At 51.2% G+C, this 27,173-nt stretch overlaps 1 protein-coding gene across 1 annotated transcript in view; it reads right to left on the bottom strand.

Moving 5' to 3' along the window:
• LOC133357271 (E3 ubiquitin-protein ligase RNF13-like) overlaps positions 1-27,173 on the bottom strand; it is a 105,819-nt gene that overhangs the window by 10,456 nt on the left and 68,190 nt on the right. The window contains 1 exon segment of the mRNA XM_061575135.1: positions 466-546. Within this exon segment, the coding sequence (XP_061431119.1) occupies positions 466-546 (81 nt within the window).

Consider the following 27,173-nt stretch of genomic DNA (forward strand, 5'->3'; position numbering starts at 1 on the left):
CAGCTGTGTTGGCACAGTCGGCGGTGTTGTTACCGTATTACAATGACGCCGATACTCTATTTGCATTAACATTGGCGTCTGCAAAACGAAAGGACTGCCAGATCTCAAGGCTCGCTGTCTGTTATGTTCCGTTGTTCTCCGGGCCCTCCGGCTGGCCTGTGCGTCCAAGGTACCCGCTGGCCACTAACAACTTTGGCCTCTGCCTGGTTGGGGCCCCAATGGCCCACCGCTCACTCTCCCATTTTTGGATGCACGACGGACGGACACAATAATCCCCTGTGGGCTGGTGTAACCAGGAGGTTCCTACCAATATAATGTTATTTTGTCTTTTTTAAATGCAAATCGAGTGATGAGGATGATGATGCTGCTGCTGCTGATGATGAAATTTCCGGAGCATTGCATTGTCACTTCGGTGGCTGGCGCTGGCCCCCATTGGAGCCGTGTCGTCTCTGCGGAGGCACTCACCGTGAGCGCAGGGTAGCACCCGGAGCTTCTCCCCTTCCTCGTACTCCTCCAGGCAGATGGCACACACGTCGTAGCTGTCCCCTGCAGGGCCAACACAGCAGCACGCGGGCACATGAGCGACGACATCGCCGCCGACAACAACAATAACAAGCGGCAAAGACGTTTGACAGCAGCTGACGTGCACATAGTGCCTCTGCTTGAGGCCGAAACGGTAGGAGGATTTGTCCACAATTCTGCGGCTGTCGCCTGATGATGCTGCTTGTTGCTGCTTGTTGTAAATACCGGCGAAACGTCACGGTATTGTAGACGTTGTAGCGGGTTCACTCTCCAACACACGATCGGTGCGCTGAACTGGTAACCAACTGGCACGTTTTGTTTACGTGACACAAACCTTACTAACTGGCCGTGCCAGGTGATGGTGGCGGGTTTAACGACACAGCTACACTATGAGACATCTCCTTTACCAGTGTCAAAATATAGTAACAGGTTTCTACCCTTTCAACTGGTACAAAAACTGACACCTTTATACAAGGAATCATGTTTGCAATAACCACAACACAAGCAGTCAAAATGCAAACAAAAAGAAACAACTCTGATGATGATAATGATATGCACTGTCAAGTTGATCAACTTCAAGGACAGTGCATATCATTATCACCATTAGAGTTGTTTCTGTTTGTTTGCATTTTGACTGCTTGTGTTGTGGTTATTGCAAACATGATGCCTTGTATAAAGGTGTCAGTTTTTGTACCAGTTGAAAGGGTAAAAACCTATTACGACACAGTTACATTTACGCGATCTAACCCAAAAAAACAAAAAACCCTATTATGGGCACAGTCCAGGGGTCGGCAATCTGTGGCTCCGCAACGGGTACCCGTTCCCTACCCGTACCCGTACTCTACCCGAAATGAGTGACAAACGGTTACTCACCAGTGACTCACGGCCTACCCGTACCCGGCCGCACCAGGGTCGCAAACGGGTACCCGTACCCGTACCTGGCCGGGTACGGGTAGCCGGGTATCGGGTAGGGTACGGGTATCGGGTACCCGGTTGCGACCTCTGCCGCCACCTTTCGAGCGCGTGCAGAGTTGGTGGTTGCCCCTGCAGGGGCCAATGGGTGGCTCTCGCGGGAAATTAATTGTCTAACCTACGACGCACAATGCGGCTCGGGGAGTCGGCACAACAAAAAAAATGCACGGTCATTCGCATTCGCCCAGTGAGTAATGTTAGTCGTAAACAAAAACAATTATGATGACGACGATGATGATGATGATGGCAGTTATGAAAGCTCACCACGTGCCTCACCCTGGCCACTACATCACAGCCGTTGTACAATCGCCAGTAAGCAAAAACGAACACGGTATAAATTGCAGCTCATCACAAGCGGGTTTCTCTCTCCCGCAACGGGGATCTTCGCTGTGGCAAACGTCGCCACCGTGTGCGACTGCAAGCGGGCCGAGCGATGGCCAGCGCACAGGCCGACTATAGGTTTATTCTGACCACAAAGAACCAGGGGCCTACGGTGTTTGCTGACGATGACCAAGAGCTACGTGTACACTCTGATGCAGGTGCAGGGTGCAGGCGTGCCACCACCGCTTCCCACCATCACCAATTACAAGGCAAGTTATCGACTTATTGATTCATCGATTCAAATTGATTCGTGCGCTCACAATATGCGCAACGTTGTGCGTCTTAAGAATGATTTATTTACAATCTGTTCCAACTGCAAGCGTTGGCCTCGGGCGAGCGGGGAGAACAGGGTGGAACAAGCCAGCGATGCGAGGCAGACGACACAGACTAGACGGTGCAAGAGCGAGACGGCAAAGCCAACAAAAAAATCCACACGCAAGCTACGAAGACGGTCCCATTGCCCACAATGTCGCAAGGGAGTGGGGGTTATGCTGTTGGTTGTGCCTGCCCACCACTGGGAGCAGCACCAGCAGCAGCATCACCAAATAATTTGTTTCATATCTGGAGACAAAATAAAAAGGGACCAGTCCTGGAACCCAAATTGTGATTCCGAATTGCGATGATTTCGTCGAATCGCTGGGCGGGAGTGAACGACAGCATTGGTGACATTTGCAAGCGAGATGTCAGTTGAGTGTGTGAGTGTGTCAGTGGGTGTGTGTCAGTGGGTGTGTGTGCGGCAGTGGGGAGCGATAGTGTAGCGGTTAGCGCTACGCTGCGCAATGAACCCGGCGACACGGGTTCGATTCCCGCTCACGGCCAACACCAGTGACGGAGAACCTGGAGAAAACCCACGCAGAACGGCGGGAAGAGAATACAAACCTCACACGCAAAAAGACACCCCCAGGCTCAGGAATCGAACCCAGGCCCCTTCTTGTTGTGGAGGCACAAGCGTTGCCACGGGCGCCAGCATGCCGCCCGCGTCCAGAGCGTTTTGGACACCTCGCACACGAAGCTGGAACGCTCAATCGCCATCGCGGCGTGGGTGACTTGAGTCAGCTCTGTCCGGTGACGTGCAACCAGGTGTAGTTATTTTACGAGTTTTTCCTCCCTAGGCAGGAAATGCGGGCAAAACTGATTTCTCCCTGTTGAATCACAGCCCTGATCGGCTGATATGCTCTGCCCACTTCACTAAAAAATATGTAAAACCCCATCACGATAACAATGTCGATAAATACCCACATCTTTAAAGTATCTCAAATGTAGTTAAACTATTTACTTTTTTAGTTATTTTACCAGGTAAGGCTCACTGACCCTATGTAGTTCTTTTTCAGAAGCGACCCAGCCACAAATGTTAGCTCAACGAATTGGCTTTTCACGTGGAAGTTTATACTCTTATGCGCAATTTTCCGCAAATGTGGAGGGGAAAAACCGGAGGACCCGGAGAAAAGTCCACGCAACCACGGGGGGAGAGAGACACGCAAACTCCAAATACACAGCAGCAGGCGTCAAGAGTCAGGATAGAACCCACGACCTCCTGCATACCAGGCGAGGTTGTTAACATCTCCTCGCCACCGTGATGATGATGATGATGAGAGAGAGACACGCAAACTCCAAATATACAACAGGCATCAGGGTCGGGACGACACCCCCGGTAGTTAACATCTCTTAGCCACCGTGATGATGATGATGAGAGAGAGACACGCAAACTCCAAATATACAGCAGCAAGGGTCAGGGTCGGGATCGAACCCACGACCTCCTGCATACCAGGCGAGGCAGACAACATCTCGCCACCGTGTCGCCCAATGAGACGGACCTGAGAACGGGAGATGAAAAGTGCGTAACGCCTTTCAGAGAGTTCTTTGTTTAAATCCACCACCGATTACGTCCCCCGGTTGAGGCTTTCTGCGCTAAATGTCAGCCAAGGAAACTTCCTTCCCAAACTACCGGCTGGTCAGCAACCCATCGACATTCCATCAGCAAACCTCCGCTCTTCATGGCGGCAAAGGGAGTACGCATGTTTATTTATTTATTTTTCAAGAGCCCCATACGCGAACGCGGGGTCTAAATGAAACGTAAACATTGTACGATTATTCGTGCGGCCATTAGTGACCACCAGGCTGACACCTTGGGTGCCACGGTGGCTATGAGATGTTAACCACCTCGCCTGGTGTACAGGAGGTCGTGGGTTCAATACCGACTCTTGACGCCTGATGCTGTATATTTGGACTTTGCGTGTCTCTCTTCCCGTGGATTTTTCTCCGGGCCCTCCGGTTTTCCCCTCCACATTTAGAACCGACGTGCGCTCAGAGTATTGGGCTGCTCAATTAATTTCCACGTGATAAGCAACTTCTGTTGAACTATAAGACTGGTCAACACACTTTTTCTGGCATAAGGTATTCCAACGGTTTTAAAATAATTTTGGGGTGCTGATTCCAAATCTGGCATCAGTTTTTGTCTATCACATCAGGTTTTTGAAATATCAAATATTGCATTTTCAATAAAAACTGCAGAAGAAAAATATGAAATAAATGTGTATATCTACATAAAATGATATTACAAACACACTATCCTAAAAATACAGCACCATATTTTAACACTAAAGCAGTCACTGGCTCGCAACAACTTGCAATCATAAGTGACAGAGTTAATTTCGGATAAAATCAATGAAAATGGGGTATGCCGATAGCATAAAAATGAGATGTGATAGAGCAAATCTGACATCAGATTTGGAATCAGCACCCTGAAATTAGTCTTAAACAGCTGCAAAAGTCCAGGCCAGAAAAAAATGTTTTTTTTTTGTTGACCAGTGTAATTTGTGATTGCCAGGTCACTTCTGAAAAAGAGCTGTAGAGCTCAGTCGGGCCTTACCTGGTAAAATAAAAAATAAAATTTAAACTCACTACACGAGATTAACCTGCTTTAGTAAACGGTGATTGCTCACCCAGATTCAAACCCAGACCCATCAGAGGTGTTGGCTTGATGTCCCGATTATCATCAATCCTCGAGGTCTCCCACAACCCTTTAAGATTAAGGCGTCCAAAACGCTTCTTGCGCCAAACCTTCATAAGTTTATGCTCACGGCACGTTTGTCATCTCTCGTACGTTTAGTTCATCCGCAGACTTATTGCCACGCGGGGAAGCAGACAAGAAATATCACTATTAACGCGACCGTCAGAGCCCCTAATCTTCCCATTCAGGGGGCATCTGCATTCTGGCAATCGTACAAGTTCTTCATCTGGCAGCCAGAGCCAGGGATCACGTGACATTGAAACAAGTCGCCGTCCGCTCAGCAAACATCGCGTGGCGCTTGCAGGTGTGCTTCTGCGGCCCTCTAGAACGCTCGTCCTTCCGATATTAGGAAGCCACTGGACCTATGCACTTTAAAATCATCTCGATTGAAAACTCATTTCTTTACAAGTACTTTGTGTTAAGTTTGTTGTCCTTCCCCCGCACCTCCGACTGCCACTGTTGGCTACGTAGGGTGCGAAAGAAGTTCAACGTACGTACGACCGCACATGCCCCTCCACTGCACCACACGCACCGGGGCACAGGAAGGGGGGACGGTGAGACGGCCGAGCGGGTAGCGCGTTCATCGAGTGTTTGTGGTTCAATTTTTCGATTTAAAGCTTTCGTGACTGCAGGGATTCATCTTCTTGGTTCTTTCGGTAAAGTCACGTAGAATGGAAATAATAAAATAATAAAAGACAGAGTCTGAATGACTCAGACTCTGTCTTTTCGACAGACCTGCTCTCCACCTGAGGACGGCTGCTTGCGTTGTGGCCGAAACGTCGTGAGAATTATTAATGTTTTATTTTTATTATTTTATTATTTCCATTCTACGTGACTTTACCGAAAGAACCAAGATGTTTGTGGTTCGAGAACCGGTGGCCGACCCGGTTAATACTGCCGGCTTGTCGACCGTAAAATTCCACGCGCCGTCTGCTTCTCGGCAAGACGTTAGAGATCCCGCGACGTCACTCGGGAAGAGAAAGAACAGGCGGCCGCACGCCGCCAAAGTCACGCTCCGAATCTGCCCAATTTAAAAATGCGCTCCTACGGTCATTCGGTAAAACCAACGTAGCAACACGGCCCACCCACTGGCAGGCTGCACATCGACCCGGTAAACGCAGCGCCGTGACGATAGCCTGCGTGCAAATACCAAACGTACTCAATTATCATAATTGGTTTTTTACCCTTCTATCTGGCAGCAAAAAACAATTATCATATTTTTTACTGGCAAATGAGGTTCCAATGGTGTACTCAATTATCGTTATTACGTTATGATTCAGCGCAGGATACGCGGCGCTCGTGTTTTGCCCGCTGCTTGGCACGGAAGGCGCGAGCGTTGAGACCCCACCCTGGGTGCTGAGTAAGTGCTGGCTACTACAGCCGAGCCCTCAGCTCACATGCATCCTGTTGATAATTCATGCCCGCCACCACTCCCCCACCCGCCCATACCCAAAAGGGAACAGTTCCATGTCAATCCTGGCTGAAGAGGAGGGGGAGTAACACACAGGCTTCGGAATCGCACGTGGGACACTTTCTCCACGAACGGGAACATTTAACGAGAGTCCAGCTCGTGACGGTGGTGGTGGTGGTGCAACATCTCAAGACGGTGAACGACCGCCCCAATCGGATCATTCAAAGGGCGGGGGGGGGGCGATCCGAAACAAATCCACGCGGCTGCTCCTCCGAAGCAGTCGGAACAGATATCGAACCTCGAAATCGATTTCTAATCTTTTGCAATCCACCCCCACCCCCCCCAAAAAAAAATGCCACACGAAAGAAGAAGACCCGGAAGCTAAACTCAGAGGGTCGCATATCCTGCACGGCGCTTGCACAACTGGGTAGCAAAGGCCGCAACAAAGAAGTTTTGTCACGGGGCTTTGCGGGGAGGGGGGGATCAGTGCGACAAAGTCCAGCGCTGTACCACATTTGCTCCCGAGTCTACGCTGCCCCCACCCCCAACTTCACCACCAACCCCCTGCACTGCCCCAGCACGGTGCAGCGTGGTCTAATACCCCCCCACGTAGCACGCCATGTTGACAGCAGCAGGGCTGCAAGGCTGTAGCTGAACAACGTGGGAGAGTTGTCCGAGGCTGAACGACTTACACCCGCGGTAGTTGCCCAGAAAAATGTATTTGAGCACGTACGTTAGATCCAACCCCCCCCCACACACCCAAACCCCGTCCTCCCCCCCCCTCGAGAGTGATCCGTGTTAAAGGAAGTAGACACCCAGAGACGTAGGAGTTCAGTGAAACACGCAGAGAGGTGGTTCAAGAAATAAAACGTGGGGTATAATTTTCGATTTAAAGCTTTCGTGACTGCAGGGATTCATCTTCTTGGTTCTTTCGGTAAAGTCACGTAGAAGGGAAGTAATAAAATAATAAAAATAAAACATAATAAAATAATTCTCACGACGTTTCGGCCATTTGCGTTGTAGGCCGAAACGTCGTGAGAATTATTTTATTATGTTTTATTTTTATTATTTTATTACTTCCCTTCTACGTGACTTTATTGAAAGAACCAAGAAGACGTGGGGTATCATCATTGGACTTGGCATTGTGTCGACACTAATGTGTCAATTCCCATACATGCCCTTCTGTGTGCACACCGGAATCGCTTGTTCAATAAAAATACTTTTCGGGGGAAAAAATAATAATCTGGTTTTTCGTAAGCGGTCGCTGACGTGCTCCGTTCGTATACATTAGAACACCGTGCCAATGCTTGGTTTTAAATACGGGGGGCGGGCGTGCGGGGGAGGTGTGCACCTCTGATTAGCCCAGTTGGCTGTGTACGGGAAGACAGAAGTTCAACATACATATATAGACTCACACAGAGACCCACAGAATCAAACAGAGACTCATAGACAGAGACCCATAGACTCACACAGAGACCTACAGACTCACTCAGAGACACATAGCCACCGTGATGATGATGAGAGAGACACGCAAACTCCAAATACACAGCAGGTGTCATGGTCGGGATCGAACCCGCGACCACCTGTACACCAGGCGAGGTAGTTAACATCTCCTAGCCACTGTGATGATGATGAGAGAGACACGCAAATTCCAAATACATAGCAGGTGTCATGGTCGGGATCGAACCTGCGACTTCCTGTATACCAGGCGAGGTAGTTAACATCTCCTAGCCACTGTGATGATGATGAGAGAGACACGCAAATTCCAAATACATAGCAGGTGTCATGGTCGCGATCGAACCCACGACCTCCTGTACACCAGGCGAGGTAGTTAACATCTCCTAGCCACCATGATGATGATGAGAGAGAGAGACACGCAAACTCCAAATACACAGCAGGTGTCATGGTCGGGATCGAACCCGCGACCTTCTGTACACCAGACGAGGTAGTTAACATCTCCTAGCCACCGTGATGACAATGAGAGAGAGAGACACGCAAACTCCAGATATACAGCAGCAGGCGTCAGGGTCAGGATCGAACCCGCGACCTCCTGTACACCAGGCGAGGTAGTTAACATCTCCTAGCCACCATGATGATGATGAGAGAGAGAGACACGCAAACTCCAAATACACAGCAGGTGTCATGGTCGCGATCGAACCCACGACCTCCTGTACACCAGGCGAGATAGTTAACATCTCCTAGCCACCATGATGATGATGAGAGAGAGAGACACGCAAACTCCAAATACACAGCAGGTGTCATGGTCGCGATCGAACCCACGACCTCCTGTACACCAGGCGAGGTAGTTAACATCTCCTAGCCACCATGATGATGATGAGAGAGAGAGACACGCAAACTCCAAATACACAGCAGGTGTCATGGTCGGGATCGAACCCACGACCTCCTGTACACCAGGCGAGGTAGTTAACATCTCCTAGCCACCATGATGATGATGAGAGAAAGAGACACGCAAACTCCAAATACACAGCAGGTGTCATGGTCGCGATCGAACCCGTGACCTCCTGTACACCAGGCGAGACAGTTAACATCTCCTAGCCACCGTTGCGCAAGCGCGTGGATGTTTTTTTATTTAATCCGATCGTGGCCCAGCGTGCCCAGGCAACTCTACCGCCGTCGGCAATGGCTTGCGCAACGCAATCGTTAACGCATCGGGGTATCATATCGCCCTCCGTGGCAAAACAAACACTAAAACCCTACTCCCCCACTACCCCGGGGCGATCCACGTGAAGTCTCCAAACTAAACCGGAAGTAATACATCTGACAGCGTGACGTCATAGTGCCCCCCAAAGCGCAGGGCCCAGGGCAGTCGCTCCGATTCGCCGTGCACCCTAGGGCCGGGCTCTGCGTACCAACCGCCACCGAATCCAACGCTAGCTAGGGCATGTCTCCTGTCTGATCGCTCGCTTGCACCCGAGCAGGCCGGAAGAGACAAGGTTTGCCTCCAAAAGGGGAGTCGGGGCACGTGTGGCACGGAGGTGAGGGGGGTGGCGGGGGATGTCCGGGCGTGCCAGGTGCTCCGCTAACCAAGTCGTGACACGTGCGCGCGACAGCAGCGAGGCACGGTCACTTTTTCCTTCCCGTTTGTCGCCGACATTTCCTCTCCCGGCCACGCACGCACGTTCGCACGCACGCACGCGCACGCACTGGCACGCGTAAGCCTCGCGAGTGTATGCATGCCTGCGGGGTGACTACTAGTGAAGCTACGGACGTCCCAAGTAGCGGCTTTTGCTCAGCCCCAGGATGACATTTTCGGTCGGGAAATATTTTTGGGAAGCTGCCGCAGCAGCGTGTAACGGTCGGCGCGCTGGACTTGCAATCCATAAGCCCGCCGCTTCGATCCTATCTCCCGGCGCGGCAGTAGAAGCAACGGTACAGGTTACTTAATCCCCCGCCCCCCCGCCCCGACCGCCTCTGTCCACCCAGAAGCCGAGTCACTCGGCAAAGGGCGCATGCGGTGGGATAAAGCGTGGGAGCGTCCCGCCTCTTCCGAGACGTTTGGAAGAGTAGGCCAAACAAGCGTCACAGGGGCCTCTCCAGAGCTCCCTCTCTCTCTCTGGTGGTGGAGGCCACTCTGCTCCAGCGGTGGAACGCTCGAATCAGTTGCAGCGCTGCACCTTTGCGTGCAGTTTGAATGTTTTGGCAAAGCGCTCGCTTCACGTGAACCCCTCTTCCACGTGGCAGGAAAGGCGTCAAACGCCGAGGAGGAACGCACGACCCCGTCTACGAGTAAGGTCAGCGAACCCTACTTGCTGCACTGCCGCCTACGTGCGCGCGCCGCTGCTGCTGCTGCTGCCCGAGCAGGGACTGGCGTCTCGCGCGTGCCCGCGCACAGCGCCAGCATGCTCCACCACAGTGTCGATCGCGAGCAAGGGGAAGATGAGTGAGAGTGGTGCAGTCGAGTGAGATGAGAGGCAGGAGAGTGTGTGGAGGGGAGTAGAGTGAGATGAGAGGGGAGAGGTAGGAGAGTGCGTGGAGGGGAGTAGAGTGAGATGAGAGGGGAGAGGTCGGAGAGTGCGTGGAGGGGAGTAGAGTGAGATGAGAGGGTAGAGGTAGGAGAGAGCGTGGAGGAGAGTAGAGTGAGATGAAAGGGGAGAGGTAGGAGAGTGCGTGGAGGGGAGTAGAGTGAGATGAGAGGGGAGAGGTAGGAGAGTGCGTGGAGGGGAGTGGAGTGAGATGAGAGGGGAGAGGTAGGAGAGTGCGTGGAGGGGAGTAGAGTGGGATGAGAGGGGAGAGGTAGGAGAGTGCGTGGAGGGGAGTAGAGTGAGATGAGAGGGTAGAGGTAGGAGAGAGCGTGGAGGAGAGTAGAGTGAGATGAGAGGGGAGAGGTAGGAGAGTGCGTGGAGGGGAGTAGAGTGAGATGAGAGGGGAGAGGTCGGAGAGTGTGTGGAGGGGAGTAGAGTGAGATGAGAGGGTAGAGGTAGGAGAGAGCGTGGAGGAGAGTAGAGTGAGATGAGAGGGGAGAGGTAGGAGAGTGCGTGGAGGGGAGTAGAGTGAGATGAGAGGGGAGAGGTAGGAGAGTGCGTGGAGGGGAGTGGAGTGAGATGAAAGGGGAGAGGTAGGAGAGTGCGTGGAGGGGAGTAGAGTGAGATGAGAGGGGAGAGGTAGGAGAGAGCGTGGAGGAGAGTAAAGTGAGATGAGAGGGGAGAGGTAGGAGAGTGCGTGGAGGGGAGTAGAGTGAGATGAGAGGGGAGAGGTAGGAGAGTGCGTGGAGGGGAGTAGAGTGAGATGAGAGGGGAGAGGTAGGAGAGAGCGTGGAGGAGAGTAGAGTGAGATGAGAGGGGAGAGGTAGGAGAGTGCGTGTAGGGGAGTAGAGTGAGATGAGAGGGGAGAGGCAGGAAAGTGCGTGGAGGGGAGTAGAGTGAGATGAGAGGGGGGAGGCAGGAGAGTGTGTAGAGGGGAGGTAGAGTGAGATGAGAGGGGAGAGGTAGGAGAGTGCGTGGAGGGGAGTAGAGTGAGATGAGAGGGGAGAGATAGGAGAGAGCGTGGAGGAGAGTAGAGTGAGATGAGAGGGGAGAGGTAGGAGAGTGCGTGGAGGGGAGTAGAGTGAGATGAGAGGGGAGAGGTAGGAGAGTGCGTGGAGGGGAGTAGAGTGAGATGAGAGGGGAGAGGTAGGAGAGTGCGTGTAGGGGAGTAGAGTGAGATGAGAGGGGAGAGGTAGGAGAGTGCGTGGAGGAGAGTAGAGTGAGATGAGAGGGGAGAGGTAGGAGAGTGCGTGGAGGGGAGTAGAGTGAGATGAGAGGGGAGAGGTAGGAGAGTGCGTGGAGGGGAGTGGAGTGAGATGAGAGGAGAGAGGTAGGAGAGTGCGTGGAGGGGAGTAGAGTGAGATGAGAGGGGAGAGGCAGGAGAGTGCGTGGAGGGGAGTAGAGTAAGATGAGAGGGGAGAGGTAGGAGAGTGCGTGGAGGGGAATAGAGTGAGATGAGAGGGGAGAGGTAGGAGAGTGCGTGGAGGGGAGTGGAGTGAGATGAGAGGGGAGAGGTAGGAGAGTGCGTGGAGGGGAGTGGAGTGAGATGAGAGAGGGGAGAGGTAGGAGAGTGCGTGGAGGGGAGTGGAGTGAGATGAGAGGGGAGAGGTAGGAGAGTGCGTGGAGGGGAGTGGAGTGAGATGAGAGGGGAGAGGTAGGAGAGTGCGTGGAGGGGAGTAGAGTGAGATGAGAGGGGAGAGGTAGGAGAGAGCGTGGAGGGGAGTAGAGTGAGATGAGAGGGGAGAGGTAGGAGAGTGCGTGGAGTGGAGGGGAGTAGAGTGAGATGAGAGGGGAGAGGTAGGAGAGTGCGTGGAGGGGAGTGGAGTGAGATGAGAGGGGAGAGCCAGGAGAGTGCATGGAGGGGAGTAGAGTTAGATGAGAGGGGAGAGGCAGGAGAGTGCGTGGAGGGGAGCGGAGTGAGATGAGAGGGGAGAGTCAGGAGAGTGCGTGGAGGGGAGTAGAGTGAGATGAGGGGGGAGAGATGCAGGGCTTAGCCCGTGGAAGATGAAGACAGTGCGATCTTAAAAATTAACAATCTACAAACCACAATAACAAGTCAAACATTACGTGAGGCTCAACACTGTGTGGACACGCGGTGCATAACATCGATGAGTCACGCATCACGACGAACAAGCGGCGTTGTAGCACGTCCAGTGGCAAGCTTGCACTATTGTAGACGCCCGATTCGGTCGGAGCTGCGCTTGACAAGAGTCCAGGTACATGCGCAGCCCGCTTGTCAATCCACTGCTGGATGAGGGGCCTTCCCCTAAGTCGTGCGAGTCGGCGGGAGGGGCTGCTTCACCATACTTCACCGCGCCGGTCAGCGCGCATCGGTGAAGACGACGCATCGGAGAGCTAGGACGGCATTCCGTTTCGTGGTGGAAATAACCCGTTGGAATCCCGTTCAATAGAATGGACGCCCGAACGTGAGAAATTGTCCACAGAGGATTCTTGCGTGAATTATTCACGGTGATGCTGTGGTAATTAGAACGCACAAAGTAACTGGGCATTGGTCAAACATTCCAATGCTGAAAACAATTCCTTGCAAATTACTCACAATCAGAATATTAATGTTGACTGTAGGATTCGCTATAAAGCTTTTTTTCACAGATGTCCAGTAGGGGCACGGGGTCAGAACGTTACAACAACAACAACAATACAAAGGCACGATAAGGAGTACAAAGTTTCGGAAAGGTAAACAAATAACTTAAAAAAAAAATCGACAATTAAAACTAACCAATTGTGTTTTTATTTTAGCGGGTCGAGAGCCACTTAAGCTCTCAGCTTCTTCAGAAACGACCCGGCCATCACTAATGACGGCTCAACCAAGCGGCTGATATCGCGTGGAACTTTATAGCGGCAGCGACGAATAATTATCTCAATAATAAACAACAAAAACACGTTTCAATTGGGATGACACACACACACACACACACGGCAACATCGCCGTGTACTGCGGGGGGAAAAAACCCAAAAAACTTTGCAGGACCCTCCCCTGAAAGTAGAATCTCAAGGCTTGCAAGACTTTTTTTGGGTCAGACAAGTGCGTTCAGAAACGCAGAGATGCAAATCCTCCGGAAAGGAATTTGCAGAGTCGCTTTGCTTGGACGCACCTGGGGTTCGACTCACCCCCACCCCACACACATTGCTTCACACGGCTAGGCTTTAATAAAACTAAACTATTTAAGATTTGTTTCATTTACCAGGTAAGGCAGACTAAGCTACGTTGCTCTTTTTCAGAAGCGACCTGCCCGTGACAAAAGATAGCTCAACGAAATGGGCTTATCGCGTGGACATTTATGCGCAGCAAACGCACGTCGGTTCTAAACGTGGAGAGAAAAACCCGAGGACCCGGAGGAAAATCCACGTGACCACGGGGAGAGAGACATACAAAGTCCAAATATACAGCAGCAGCAGGCGTCATGGTTCTGGATGGAACCCGCGACCTCCTGCATACCAGGCGAGGTAGTTAACATCTCCTAGCCACCTTGATGATGAGAGAGAGAGACACGCAAACTACAAATATACAGCAGCAGGCGTCAGGGTTGGTATCGATACCCACGACCTCCTCCATACCAGGCGAGGTAGTTAACATCTCGCCACCGCAACACCCGCTTGTCTCTCCGTCCGGCCGGCTTGCTAAAATGTAATCTGTGAACTGTTTGCGTAACTGCATTCAGCAGCGTGGACGGCCACGTGAAGCAGAGGGGTAAAGAAAACACGCGCACTCGCACACAGAGAGAGAGACAGGCCTCTGGAGGAACTGCGCGCTCGCCACTGCGCAGTGTCTGGGGGGGGGCTCACGGCGTAGATGATGATTAACTCGCGCGCGGGGATTTTTGCACCTTCACCAAGCTTTGCGATCCTTTTAATGACCGTCATGCGGAAAACCCATTGCACGCACCCACGGCACGGTTCCGGTACGGTGCCGGCACGGTTCCAACACGGTTCCAGCACGGTTCCAGCACGGTTCCGGCACGGTTCCGGCACGGTTCCGGCACGGTTCCAGCACGGTTCCAGCACGGTTCCAGCACGGTTCCAGCACGGTTCCGGCACGGTTCTAGCACGGTTCCAGCACGGTTCCAGCACGGTTCCAGCACGGTTCCGGCACGGTTCCGGCACGGTTCCAGCACGGTTCCAGCACGGTTCCGGCACGGTTCTAGCACGGTTCCAGCACGGTTCCAGCACGGTTCCGGCACGGTTCCGGCACGGTTCCGGCACGGTTCCAGCACGGTTCCAGCACGGTTCCAGCACGGTTCCAGCACGGTTCCGGCACGGTTCCGGCACGGTTCCAGCACGGTTCCGGCACGGTTCCGGCACGGTTCCGGCACGGTTCCGGCACGGTTCCGGCACGGTTCCAGCACGGTTCCGGCACGGTTCCAACACGGTTCCAGCACGGTTCCAGCACGGTTCCAGCACGGTTCCAGCACGGTTCCGGCACGGTTCTAGCACGGTTCCAGCACGGTTCCAGCACGGTTCCGGCACGGTTCCGGCACGGTTCCAGCACGGTTCCGGCACGGTTCCAACACGGTTCCAGCACGGTTCCAGCACGGTTCCAGCACGGTTCCAGCACGGTTCCGGCACGGTTCCAACACGGTTCCAGCACGGTTCCGACACAGTTCTAGCGCGGTTCGCTATTATTTTGCCAACTAAATGGCCGGAGAGAGCGAAGTGGCGGCAGTCGGTCGCCATCTGACCCGAGTCTTCTCCGTATGCACAGGTGGGCGATGTCGTGTTTCTGGCCAGACCACATTCCAGCATGCGAGGGGCCGCTCGCAAAGTATACGGCCTGCAGATTCTCGGGGGGGGGGGGGGAGGGAGGAGTAGGGACTTTTCAGTCGTGGAGTTAAATAAAAAAAACATTGTTTTCGAATTGAATCGCATGGCTGTGAAACCATACGGTTGAGCCGTATGTTTGTCGATTTGCTTGTGTTTCTGCCTTGTGATGGGGGCTTTGTAGGGTGAACGTTGAGCTCTATAAGGGGCACGGGGTGACCAGTAAGGTCTGAGTTGGTCTGTTATAAGGTAGGGCACTGACAAGGGGTTGACAGGTATGGTAGTGAAATACTGGTCCAGAGACACTGGTGGTGAGACACTGGGTAGTGAGACACTGGTGGTGAGACACTGGGTAGTGAGACACTGGGTGGTGAGACACTGGGTAGTGAGACACTGGGTAGTGAGACACTGGTAGTGAGACACTGGGTAGTGAGACAATGGGTAGTGAGACACTAGTGGTGAGACACTGGTAGTGAAACACTGGTAGTGAGACACTGGGTAGTGAAACACTGGGTAGTGAAACACTGGGTAGTGAGACACTGGTGGTGAGTCACTGGGTAGTGAGACACTGGGTAGTGAGACACTGGGTAGTGAGACACTGGGTAGTGAGACACTGCTAGTGAGACACTGGGTAGTGAAACACTGGGTAGTGAGACACTGGTGGTGAGACACTGGGTAGTGAGACACTGTGTAGTGAGACACTGGGTAGTGAGACACTGGTGGTGAGACACTGGGTAGTGAGACACTGGGAAGTGATACACTGGGTAGTGAGACACTGGTGGTGAGACACTGGTAGTGAGACACTGGGTAGTGAGACACTGGTAGTGAGATACTGGTGGTGAGACACTGGGTGGTGAGACACTGGGTAGTGAGACACTGGTAGTGAGACACTGGTGATCAGACACTGGGTAGTGAGACACTGGGTAGTGAGACACTGGTAGTGAGATACTGGTACAGAGACATTGGTACAGAGACATTGGGTAGTGCATACATGTCAAACTACACGTTTTACCCGTATTCTTGTACAGGGAAATTGAGTTCATAAGGCGTGCAGCCGTTTCAATACGGGCAACATTATTTTGTTTTGTCAATTAGTGTGTGTTTCTGCCTTGTGATGGGAACTTTGTAGGGTGAACGATGAGATTCATAAGGGGCACGGGGTGACCAGTAAGGTCTGAGTTGGTCTGTTATAAGGTAGGGCGCTGACAAGGGTTCGACAGGTATGGGACGAACACTTTTGTTTGCGATGCTGCTCCCTGGCGCGCGAGTTGGCGCCTCTGCCCAAGCGCAAACGACACCGGGAACTCGGCACGTTTTGTCGACAGCGTCCGAGAACGACCGAGCGTTTCTTTAAAAGACAAACATTTGTTCAACGAGGCAACGTTTCGTGAAAAAAAAATACAAGAGTAGGCGATTTACCCTTAAGATGTTCACACACCAAATAGAAACCTTGTGCGAGGAATCAAGTTCCTGCGTTAACCACGCACACAGTGCGCTTGTGGCGAGCATGCAGACAACCACGTGGCTCTGATAATGTATAACGCATCGTCTTTGAAACTGACTTGACTTACACCAGAAACAGCAGCCTTCTTGAGGGCCCAGTCTCACCACCAGTGTCAGACGAGAGAACAACGCCAAAAGGCGACCAAGCACAATGCACCGTCAGTTCTTGTGGCTGTGATGCAGACCATTTGGTGTTTGAATATCTTAACACAACTGCTGTTTTATTTGCCAGGAAGAGTAAAAAAAAAATCAGCACAAAGACAATGCACAATCAGAGCGTTTAGAGCTCGTGGTGAGCGACTACAAAAGGGGACCTTTTTTCCGGTATCAAAGTATGAAAAAATAAGAATATGTTTTACCCTTTCTGGCAATAAAACAGGAGTTATGGAGACGTCATTCTTCTATTAGACCTATTCATATTTATTCTCACTTTTATAAAGGCAACCTTTCGTGGGGGGCCAACGGGCGAAGTCGCAACCGTCCCCCCCCCCCCCCCGAAGCTATGAAGAAGAAGTGTCTCTGCCCCGAAACTTCGCCCGCTGTAAACGTGCCGTTCCTTTTATCGCCCGCAGTCGTAGTAGCTGCTGTTGACGCACGTGTAGAGTTTCCCCCACCACCCTGCCCCCCCCCCCCCGTTTGGCCCTTTTGCTGCCGTCTGTAGCTGTCACCAACGCTGCTGCGAACAAGACGCTGAAGTCTTCTTGGTTCTTTCGGTAAAGTCACGTAGAAGGGAAATAATAAAATAAATAAAATAAAACAGAATAAAATATTTTTATTACTTAATTATTTCCCTTCTACGTGACTTTACCGAAAGAACCCAACAAGATGAATCCTTGCAGGCACGAAAGATTTAAATCCAAATTTAAGACGCTGAAGCTTCGCGGCAGTTTTGAACGGCGTTCAAGCGATTTACACGGCGGTTTATTTCTGCTGCAGTTTTACTGCAGGCTGGTCCGGATGTCCTGTGACCCCCCCAATCAATTGCCCCCTAAAAAAAATGTTTGCCCATATTCATTGCTGTTTGAAATAAAACCTTACTTTTAAAATATTACGTTATTTGAGAGTTCAAAGGTCGGGGGGGGGGGGTGGTCACAAGACATCTGGACCACCCCTGCAGGCATTTGCGATACGAAGACCGCCAGTTTGAATCCTACCCCCTGGGGCGGCAGTTGAACAACAAAAACATCATCTGTGAAGAAGAACTTTACAGCTTATCGGATTTCTCTAGGACAAATACAGATTCTGATGCTGGGAAGTTTCTTTAAATCATTCTTTGGTTCTTTCCGTAAAGTCACGTATGAAGAAAAAAATAATAAATTAAATAATAGCATACGACGTTTGCAACACAAGCAATCATCAGGTATACCTGATGATGATTGCTTGTGTTGCAATCGAAACGTCGTAGTATGCTATTATTTATTTTATTATTTTATCTTTATACGTGACTTTACCGAAAGAACCAAAGAATAATTCCTGCAGTCACGAAAGCTCCAAAATTAAGATTTTTTTAAAATAAACCCACCGCACGCTATCCTACCACGCACCACAAATGGTGACATCAAAGTGCATCGATCGGCAGCTTACGTATGGTGGGATGGGGGGGTAAAGTGTGGGTATACTATTCTTGGGCTTTTTCGGTAAAGTCACGTAGGTAAAAAATTCAAATTAAAATAAAAATCACGACGTTTCGGAGGCAACACAAGCCTCCGTCTTCAGGTGGAACCGTCACAGCACGCTCGCTGTATCAAGTAAATGAGAAATTATATTCCCACGTCTTCCAAGGTGGTCCGGAAAAGCGTGGAAAAGTAGGCCAAGCTGCCCACACCACCTCGCCTCTGGAGCTCTCTTCTTAAGGGCTGCACCCCCCAGAGGTTGCAAACGGGTTTTTATTCCTTACCCGTACCCGTACCCGGCCGCACCAGGGTCGCAAACGGGTACCCGTACCCGTACCCGTACCCGGCTGGGTACGGGTAGCCGGGTATCGGGTAGGGTACGAGTATCAGGTACCCGGTTGCGACCTCTGCTGCACCCTTACCAGTTTGTACCACTTAGCCTAGCGCTTCTTAACCTGGGGTGCGAGATTCCCTTTTCTAGGGGTGCGAGACATGGGCAGATGTTTCTTTTCGAAGGAACCGACGTATTTATGAACATTATAATTTTTTTTAGCGATTGAGAACCAAAGGTGTGCAAGGCTCCTCCAGTGTAGGTTAAGACTTAGAACCTTGCAGTCCTACAGCTCCCCCCTTCCTGCCAACCGCAAGTTGCTTTTAGCAAACAAATTCCTCAAATGAACTGCCGTGCAGCTCGGGAAATTCAGCCGTCAACTCTTCACAGACTGGGCACGGCGCTAAAGCGATGCAAGCCGCCGCCGCCGCCGCGACTGTGGCTGTTAAGAATCTAAATTTGCACGGTTGGCTACGTGCGACTCGAAAGAAGTTCAACGTGCGTGCGTGCGCGCACAAATAAAACACGACTTGGGGCAGCTTCGCCATTGACACGCGGAGGCGAAAGGGAACGGCGCCGGTGGAACGTGGCGTTTCACCGGATGGGAATTTGTGTTGTTGTTGACAAAACATAGGCAAACAGCTGATCAATTAAAAAAAATGGCAGATATAACAAGGGCATGTTGGTAATTATAGGAGGTAATTGGTTTTTACCCTTTTATCTGGCAACTAAACTGACACCTTTTTTTACAAGGAGTCATGTTTTCATTGACCACAAAACCTGCAGTCGTAATGCAAACAAAAAAAACATAACTCTGATAATGTATGCACTGTCCTTGAAGTTGATTGGTCCACACCCGAGACACCATGTGAGACTAGGCTGTAAGGAAAGCTGTCTCAGGTGTGGACCAATCAACTTCAAGGACAGTGCATATATTATCAGACTTGTGTTTTTTTGTTTGCATTATGACTGCAAGTATTGTGGTCTATGCAAACATGACTCCTTGTAAAAAAGGTGTCAGTTTTGTTGCCAGATAAAAGGGTAAAAAAACAATTATCATATTTTTTACAGGAAAATGAGGTTCCAATGGTGTAAATTATAGGAGGGTCGGTGCCATCTCTGCGTTTGAGAGCTTATACACGCAACAAAATTAAGTAATGGAACAGCTCTTTGTCGATTTCACTGAGAAAGAAAAACCGCCCTCACTGGCGTGGCTTGTTTGACCATACCACACCACTTTGGTTCGTCCAAGTTTGGTGAAGTCGGGGTGGGGGGGGGGAGCTAGCTTGGGACAGGTTCAGACGTAACTCGCCACCGATGATAGCCACGGCTAGGAATCAAATTCAGGGCGACAAGATTCTCACACTGGTGAAGCGTGCGAGATTCTGCTGCTATAAATTTCACACGCGATAAGCTACTTTGTTGAGCTATCATTTGCGATGACCAGGTCGCTTCCGAAAAAGAAGCTCAGATCAGTGGGCTGAACCTGGTAAAATAAAAAAATAAGTTGAGTTTTATTTGTATTTTTTAAAGTGATTTGCTTTCACCATTGGAAAGCAAATCACTTTGCTTTCCAATGGTGTTGCGCGTGGAGCGAGCGACGTTCACGCAAAAGCGAGCGCGGACAGCGCCGGGCGTCGCTGCGGAATGAAAACACAAAACACAACTCTGATAATGTATGCACTGTCCTTGAAATTGATTGGTCCACACCCGAGACAGCTTTTCTTAGAGCCTAGTCTCACATGGTGTTGGACCAGGTGTCAGTTTTGTTGCCAGATAAAATGGTAAAAAAACAATTATCATATTTTGCTACTGGCAAATGAGGTTCCAATGGTGTAAATGCTTTCCCCGAACTCTCATACTCTGATGGTGCACTGTCTTTGAGTTGTGCAGCTTTTGGCGTCATCTGGTCCAACACCATGTGAGACTAGGCTCTAAGGAAAGCTGTCTCGGGTGTGGACCAATAAATTTCAAGGACAGTGCATACATTATCAGAGTTGTGTTTTTTGTTTTCATTCCGACCGCAGGTATTGTGGTCAATGCAAACATAAAAAAGGTGTCAGTTTTGTTGCCAGATAAAAGGGTGAATTTGTTTTTTATTATGATTTTCTTTCCTATACTTTGCACTCCTACAATGTGTTTGTATTGTTCATTGTTGTCACGTTGTGACCTGCCCCCTACTGGACGTCTGTGAAAAAGCGCTTTACAGCTCATCGGATTCCTCCAGTAAAAATATTCTGATTCTATTTGGAGCACCACGCAAGCCACTGCCGCCCACCGCCACCGCTCTAGCAGCGGGTCAAATCCGCCACCAGCAAACACACGTAAAGAGTAAGATCACGGAGTTTGAGCGAAACCCCTTGACATGGAGCAGGGCTAACGTAGAGGCGGTGAAAACGAAGCGCGTCGTGGTGGTGGCGAAACTCCCCGCGCGCTTACGTGACTTTACCGAAAGAACTAATAAAAAAATTTATTTTATTTTTATTCATTTCAATTTCATTTTTTACCTACGTGACTTTACCGAAAGAACTATGAGTATGAGCCGTGCCTCGCCCCCCCCCCCCTCAAAAACCCGTGCTGCTCCCAAGCGCCGCGACCCCGTGACCTCCAAAATGTCCAAGGAATGCCGACTCTCCCCGACAGGTGCTTTGCGTCGTATCGATTGTTTTCTTTTTTTTTACACACCCCGTGGATTTTTTGTTATTTATAATTCTCAACGCACGCCGTTTTAAACTGCTTCGGTTTGCGCTTTCGGCTCGTAGCCGAGCGTCGCCGTCGACGGCGGAATTTGTTGATATATTAACGGAGCCCCGAGGACTTTACGACTCCCCTCGCTGCACGACCGCCGCCGCCCACGCCGACGGTGATGCTCGTGGAGCGAGCGGTGTTCACGCAAAAGCGAGCGCGGACAGCGCCGGGCGTCGCTGCAGAGCCCCAGGAGCCGAGAAGTGGACAGGTCGCGATGCGTCGGGGCGGACGCGTCCCCCCCGTAATCTTTGCCCAAAAATGCACATCAGTCACCGGGTAGGAGCATGGGGGTGGAGTTGTAAAGAAGAAATGGTTTGGCGCCAGGTAAGGCCAGGAACACCGAGGAATCTGCAGAATTGATCTTATCTCGGCTTGCCGTGGGGTTTTTGTTCGAACCGTTTTCTCAACGAGAAGCATCAATGCATTAGCTCTGTCCGTCTGTCTGTATTGGGCTAGCCACGATCGCCACCATTAATACTAATGATATACGATACAGAATGCATGCATATCCATGATTTGTCTTCCTTGTTTAATCAGGATATTGAATTTAGCCATCACCACTTTGTGCCTTTGGAGGAACGCAGGAGGATGGAGCACAGAAATCAGGCCATTTGCCCGCGGTCAAACCAACTCCAGCGGCACGGGGCGGGGCCGGGGTCAGTGACAGGTCAAACAAAATTACAAACGGCTTTAACCAGCGGTAGATAGAGAATGGGGATGGCTACGACGCGAGCCGCAAGGCGACGGCGATGATGATGATGATGGGAGACGACAACGAATGAGGCCCTGAGACTCCCGTCGCTGCAAAACAAAACAAAACTACTACCCCCCCGAATTCCATCGCGATTATAGCCTTGATGCGGCTCTGAAGCAACAACCAAAAAACCCACGGTACGGCGCACACGTTACCGCGTTACCCGCGTTACTCGCGTTAGCCACGTTAGCCACGCCGGCTGTGCCGGCCGCACTAGCGCTGCTTGCGCAACGCTCCGTCAGGCAGAGTTTGGAAGCGACTTTCGTTTGGCAGCTCAGGCTCCAAGCCATGGGTGGCATTGAAAACTAAACTATGAAACTTTATTTTTCATTCGACCAGGTAAGGCCCACTGAGCTATGTAGCTCTTTTTCAGAAGCGACCACAAATGCTCGCTCAACGAAGTGGCTTATCATCACATCACGTGGACATTTATAGCAGTAGCCAAAGACTCCAAACATGTGGTGTTCTTTCTAAATGTGGAGGGAAACACCCGGAGAACCCGGAGAAAAATCCACGCGACCACGGGGAGAGAGAGAGAGAGACACGCAAACTCCAAATATACAGCAGCAGGCGTCAGGGTCGGGATCGAACCCAAGACCTCTTGAATACCAGGCGAGGTAGTCAACATCTCCTAGCCACCGTGGTGATGATGAGAGACACAAACTCCAAATATACAGCAGGTGTCAGGGTCGGGATCGAACCCACGTCCTTCTGCGTGCCAGGCAGGGAGTTAACATCTCCTGGCCACCGTGGTGATGATGAGAGAGAGACACAGACTCCAAATATACAGCAGCAGGCGTCAGGGTCCAGGGATCGAACCCACGTCCTCCTGCACACCAGGCAAGGGAGTTAACATCTCCTGGCCAACGTGGTGATGATGAGAGACACAGACTCCAAATATACAGCAGCAGGCATCAAGGTCCAGGGATCGAACCCACATCCTCCTGCATACCAGGCAAGGGAGTTAACATCTCCTAGCCACCGTGGTGATGATGAGAGAGAGAGACACAGACTCCAAATATACAGCAGCAGGCGTCAGGGTCCAGGGATCGAACCCACGTCCTCCTGCGTGCCAGGCAGGGAGTTAACATCTCCTGGCCACCGCATTTAGTCGCCCTCGAAGAGAGACGCGACACGCCGGTCGTCCCGCGAGACAATCCCCGCGATGGGCGAAGGAATCCGAGACGATCTCCCCTGTCGCTGGAAGTCTGTGAAAAAATTAACCCGTAAAAACAAAGTTTTTCACTATAAATCCTTTATATGCGTGGCGGCTAGAGTCCTCTCGTCCTCTGGCTTGAGATGGCTGCCACCTATGGGTCAGATGATTGCCTGCCACCATTAAGCAATTGGTAAGTAAATAGAATTTTTTTTTACCTAAAAAGTGTAAAGTTTTGGAAAAAAATTTCACGAAAATAAATTGTCACGCACAACGAGTACTGTGTGCAAAATGTCAGCTCGATTGGATCACGGGAAGTGGGTTAAAAAACGACCGAAAGATTTGCACGGTCGTAAGCAGCGCAAGCAAGCAAGCAAGTGAACTTAATATAAAGGATTTAAAAAGAGCTTCATGGCTCATCGGATTCCTCCAATATAAATAAACATTCTGATTCTGATTCAGGAGCGGCGTGCGGAACAATGATAATCTTTATTATTGTAAGGTGGGTGCTCGCAAAACGGTGCAAGGACTCTTCATTTGAAACGTTCCCACGGGAGGGGCGGCCGGATGGCTCAGAGGTCAGACCGGAGTGCCGTGCCTGGGACCACCAAGAACCTAGCTTTGAATCCAGGCAACGGGGTGCGATGACAACCGGCTTCTCAAGCGCATCGAGTTGACGGTCGCGGGCCAATCCACAGCGACCGCACGTTTTTAGATAAAATACAAAAAAAATTGTGACGGATTAAAACTCCCAGCTCCGAAAGAGCAGGCATCGGTTTGACCGTCACTCGACGGGGGCACGTGAGCAAAACAAACCAAAAATGTCGCCACCGTCTCCTGCCGTTTTTGGACCAGAGGTCACTTTGAAGGGGGTCTCAAAAGCTATCTCGGTGATATCGCCCCCCTCACCCCCGTCCACGAGCGAGAGGATCCGAAACAAGACGCTTCGACGGGAAAGAAACCGGGGAGGGAAATTGCACACGGCGACGAAAAAGTTCCCCCCCCCAGCGATGGGGGGTGGTGGGGGGTGGTAGGGGTGGTGAGGGCTTCAATTTTGAAAGGAATCTTCGTGCGGTTGTCAACGCATTCCTTTGCACGCCAAGTGGAAAGTACGGAATGAATAAAACCCCCGCAGGTGAGAGTTCTGTCGGTAACGCCCACAACCCCCCAAAACTGACTTGAACAAAAAAAGCTGAAGCCTAAAACTCCTCCCGGTTAAGCTTATAAAATTGCCGGTTAAAGTGCTGCTAGCGATAACCTGTTCGGTCCGGCACACGGCGCATGATTTATTTATTTTTAGCGATTTCATTATCGTTCATATATTTTACACCTCTGTAGTTTATTGCTGTTGTCACTTTTTGACTCGCCCCGACTGGACATCTGCGAAAAATAAGCTTTGTAGGTCATCGGATTCCTCCAGTATAAGGATTCTGATGAAGTGGTAGTTTGGCGAGACACCAGGAAACATCCGCCGGGCTTTATTTCCCCAGTGATGATGCAGACCACACTGCAGCAGAGGGTTCAAAAACCATTACATATATACACAAAGATCCCCCGTGTAGCCTCAACAGACTGTTGGGGCAAGTGCTGTTAGCGAGGAACACCTACGAAGGGCGGCACGGCACACGAGGGGGTGGGTGGCCAGCACCACGCCCGGCTGCCTTCGTCTGCCAAGTAGCGATGCTTACGCACCGCACCAGGTACTCATTTGAGGTCGAGTCGACCTAGGGGAGGCCAAGGACCAGGTCAGATAATCGTTACCGGTGTTGACCGTGAGTGGGTCGGTGCACTAACCACTACGCTACCGCTCCCCACATGACATATACATTTACACACACATAAAACACATATACTGTATATATAAACTTAAAGGCATTTGTCAGTCTGCTACTGGATCGAGGGCTCACCATGCCGTGTCAGTCACGGCGCTTGCTTGACTGGACCTCACGGCACTTGTTGCAAAGTGGCTCATTTGTTGATAAAAAACACCGTTACATTTGTTTTTCATTTGTTTATCGGCCTCCTCCGTTTATAGCGTTTACGCCGATCGGCGCGGGTAAGCTGACGGCGAGGGAGCCCAGGGACCGGTTTGGACTAAACTCTCCACCAACGTTCACCGTGGGCCGCAATGGAATTCAGATTGATGGGAGGAGGTCACAAACAGCCACAAAAACGCTAACCAGTTCGTAAAGCGATGGACGAAAAAAAATTGGCATTGGGATTTTTTTTCATGCAATGCGATTATCAAGAATGCTAAACCACTCCCACCCGCCCGCCCGCCCCTCCATGCCACCACCAACCACCCTCCAACCCACCCACCCACCGAAATGAACAACTCAAAGCTTTGGCGAAGTTTGGATCCAGTGAAGTGGAGTGGACTGTGAAGATGGCGCTGGGTGCACCCGCTGCCCCCCAGGCGAGGAGGTGTGGGGTAGCATTCCTCCTTGTAGAGTCCCCCATAAAAACCGTTTGAAGCCCGCAGCGCACATTTTTTTTCTCACCCAGCGAGCCTAAACAAGTCCCTGGGCCAACGGAGCTCATTGGTGTCTCTGCGGCGAACGCGTTGAGTTGGGGCGGTGGGGGAGGAACGCCAATATTCAATGCTCTTCTCGGCACTAAAATGCATAAAAAAATATCTAATTGGAAACAAAATTTAGTGTTTCGGAAGCATTTGGTTTGCGGGACGGAAGCCAACGCGGCGTTGACTGGCGAAAAACGCCTTTGGCATATTTGCGAGGTGGAACTTACGGCTCTGGGTTGGGTCTCAAAAGATTTTGGCATCACCCTTTCGTCAACTTGGCCATCGAAACGTTGCAATTTGAAAAACTCCACGCGCTTCAATCCGGCGGCTGCCTGCACGCAAACCTAACAATCATATCGCCTACAAAAGTTTTGCCCTCGTCACCTCGAACTAAAATAAAGAGCTGTTTACACGATTGCTACCTCGCCTGGTTTGCAGCAGGTCGTGGGTTCGATCTCGACCCTGATGCCTGCTGTATATTTGGAGTTTGCGTGTCTCTCTCTCCTCTCATCATCATCATCACGGTGGCTAAGAGATGTTAACTACCTCGCCTGGTTTGCAGCAGGTCGTGGGTTCGATCTCGACCCTGACGCCTGCTGCTGTATATTTGGAGTTTGCGTGTTCTCCCCGTGGTCGCGTTGAGTTTTCTCCGGGTCCTCCGGTTTTTCCCTCCACATTTAGAATCAATGTCAAGCGTTTAAGAGTATTTGGCCGCTATAAATTTGCACGTGATAATGCCACTCCGTTGAGCTGTCATTTGAGGGCCAGGTCGCTTCTGAAAAAGGGGCTGTATAGCTCAGTGGACCTTACCTGGCAAAATAAAAATATTTCATCGTTTAGTTGAATACTTTATCAGTTGTTGCAGAAGCTCTCTGCGCGCTCACGGGAGACAATTCTTCACCGCTTGAGCGTTTCAAACTTTCTTATTGTGTGTCACGGCTAAGAAGCATTTATTTAATTGACTTCCGTTGCCAGACGGCGCTTGTTTTCGTGAGTCCTGGTGCTCCAAAATCCCATGACCACCTTTGTCCCAGAGGTCGCAAACGGGTTTTGATTCCTTACCCGTACCCGGCCGCACCAGGGTCGCAAACGGGTACCCGTACCCGGCCGTACCCTACCCGTACCCGGCAGGATACGGGTAGGGTACGGGTATCGGGTACCTGATTGCGACCTCTGGGATGAAGCCATGTTGCAGGCGCGGGTGGGTTGATTCGAGGAACTTGAATTGTGAGAAGAGACAAGACGTTGGGAAATGAGTGACAAACGGTTACTCATCAGTGACTCACGGTCTACCTGTACCCGGCCTCACCAGGGTCGCAAACGGGTACCCGTACCCGGCCGGGTACGGGTAGCCGGGTATCGGGTAGGGTACGGGTATCGGGTACCCGGTTGCGACCTCTGCTTTGTCTCCTTCTCACTCCCAGGCCCCCCCCACTCACACCCTGTGGGGGGCGCTTTGCTCCACCATCCACGGGCGCCAACCAGCGGGCCG

Source organism: Lethenteron reissneri, chromosome 57, assembly GCF_015708825.2.
Source record: "Lethenteron reissneri isolate LAM-NWPU_2019-01 chromosome 57, ASM1570882v1, whole genome shotgun sequence".
Classification (NCBI taxonomy): Eukaryota; Metazoa; Chordata; class Hyperoartia; order Petromyzontiformes; family Petromyzontidae; genus Lethenteron; species Lethenteron reissneri.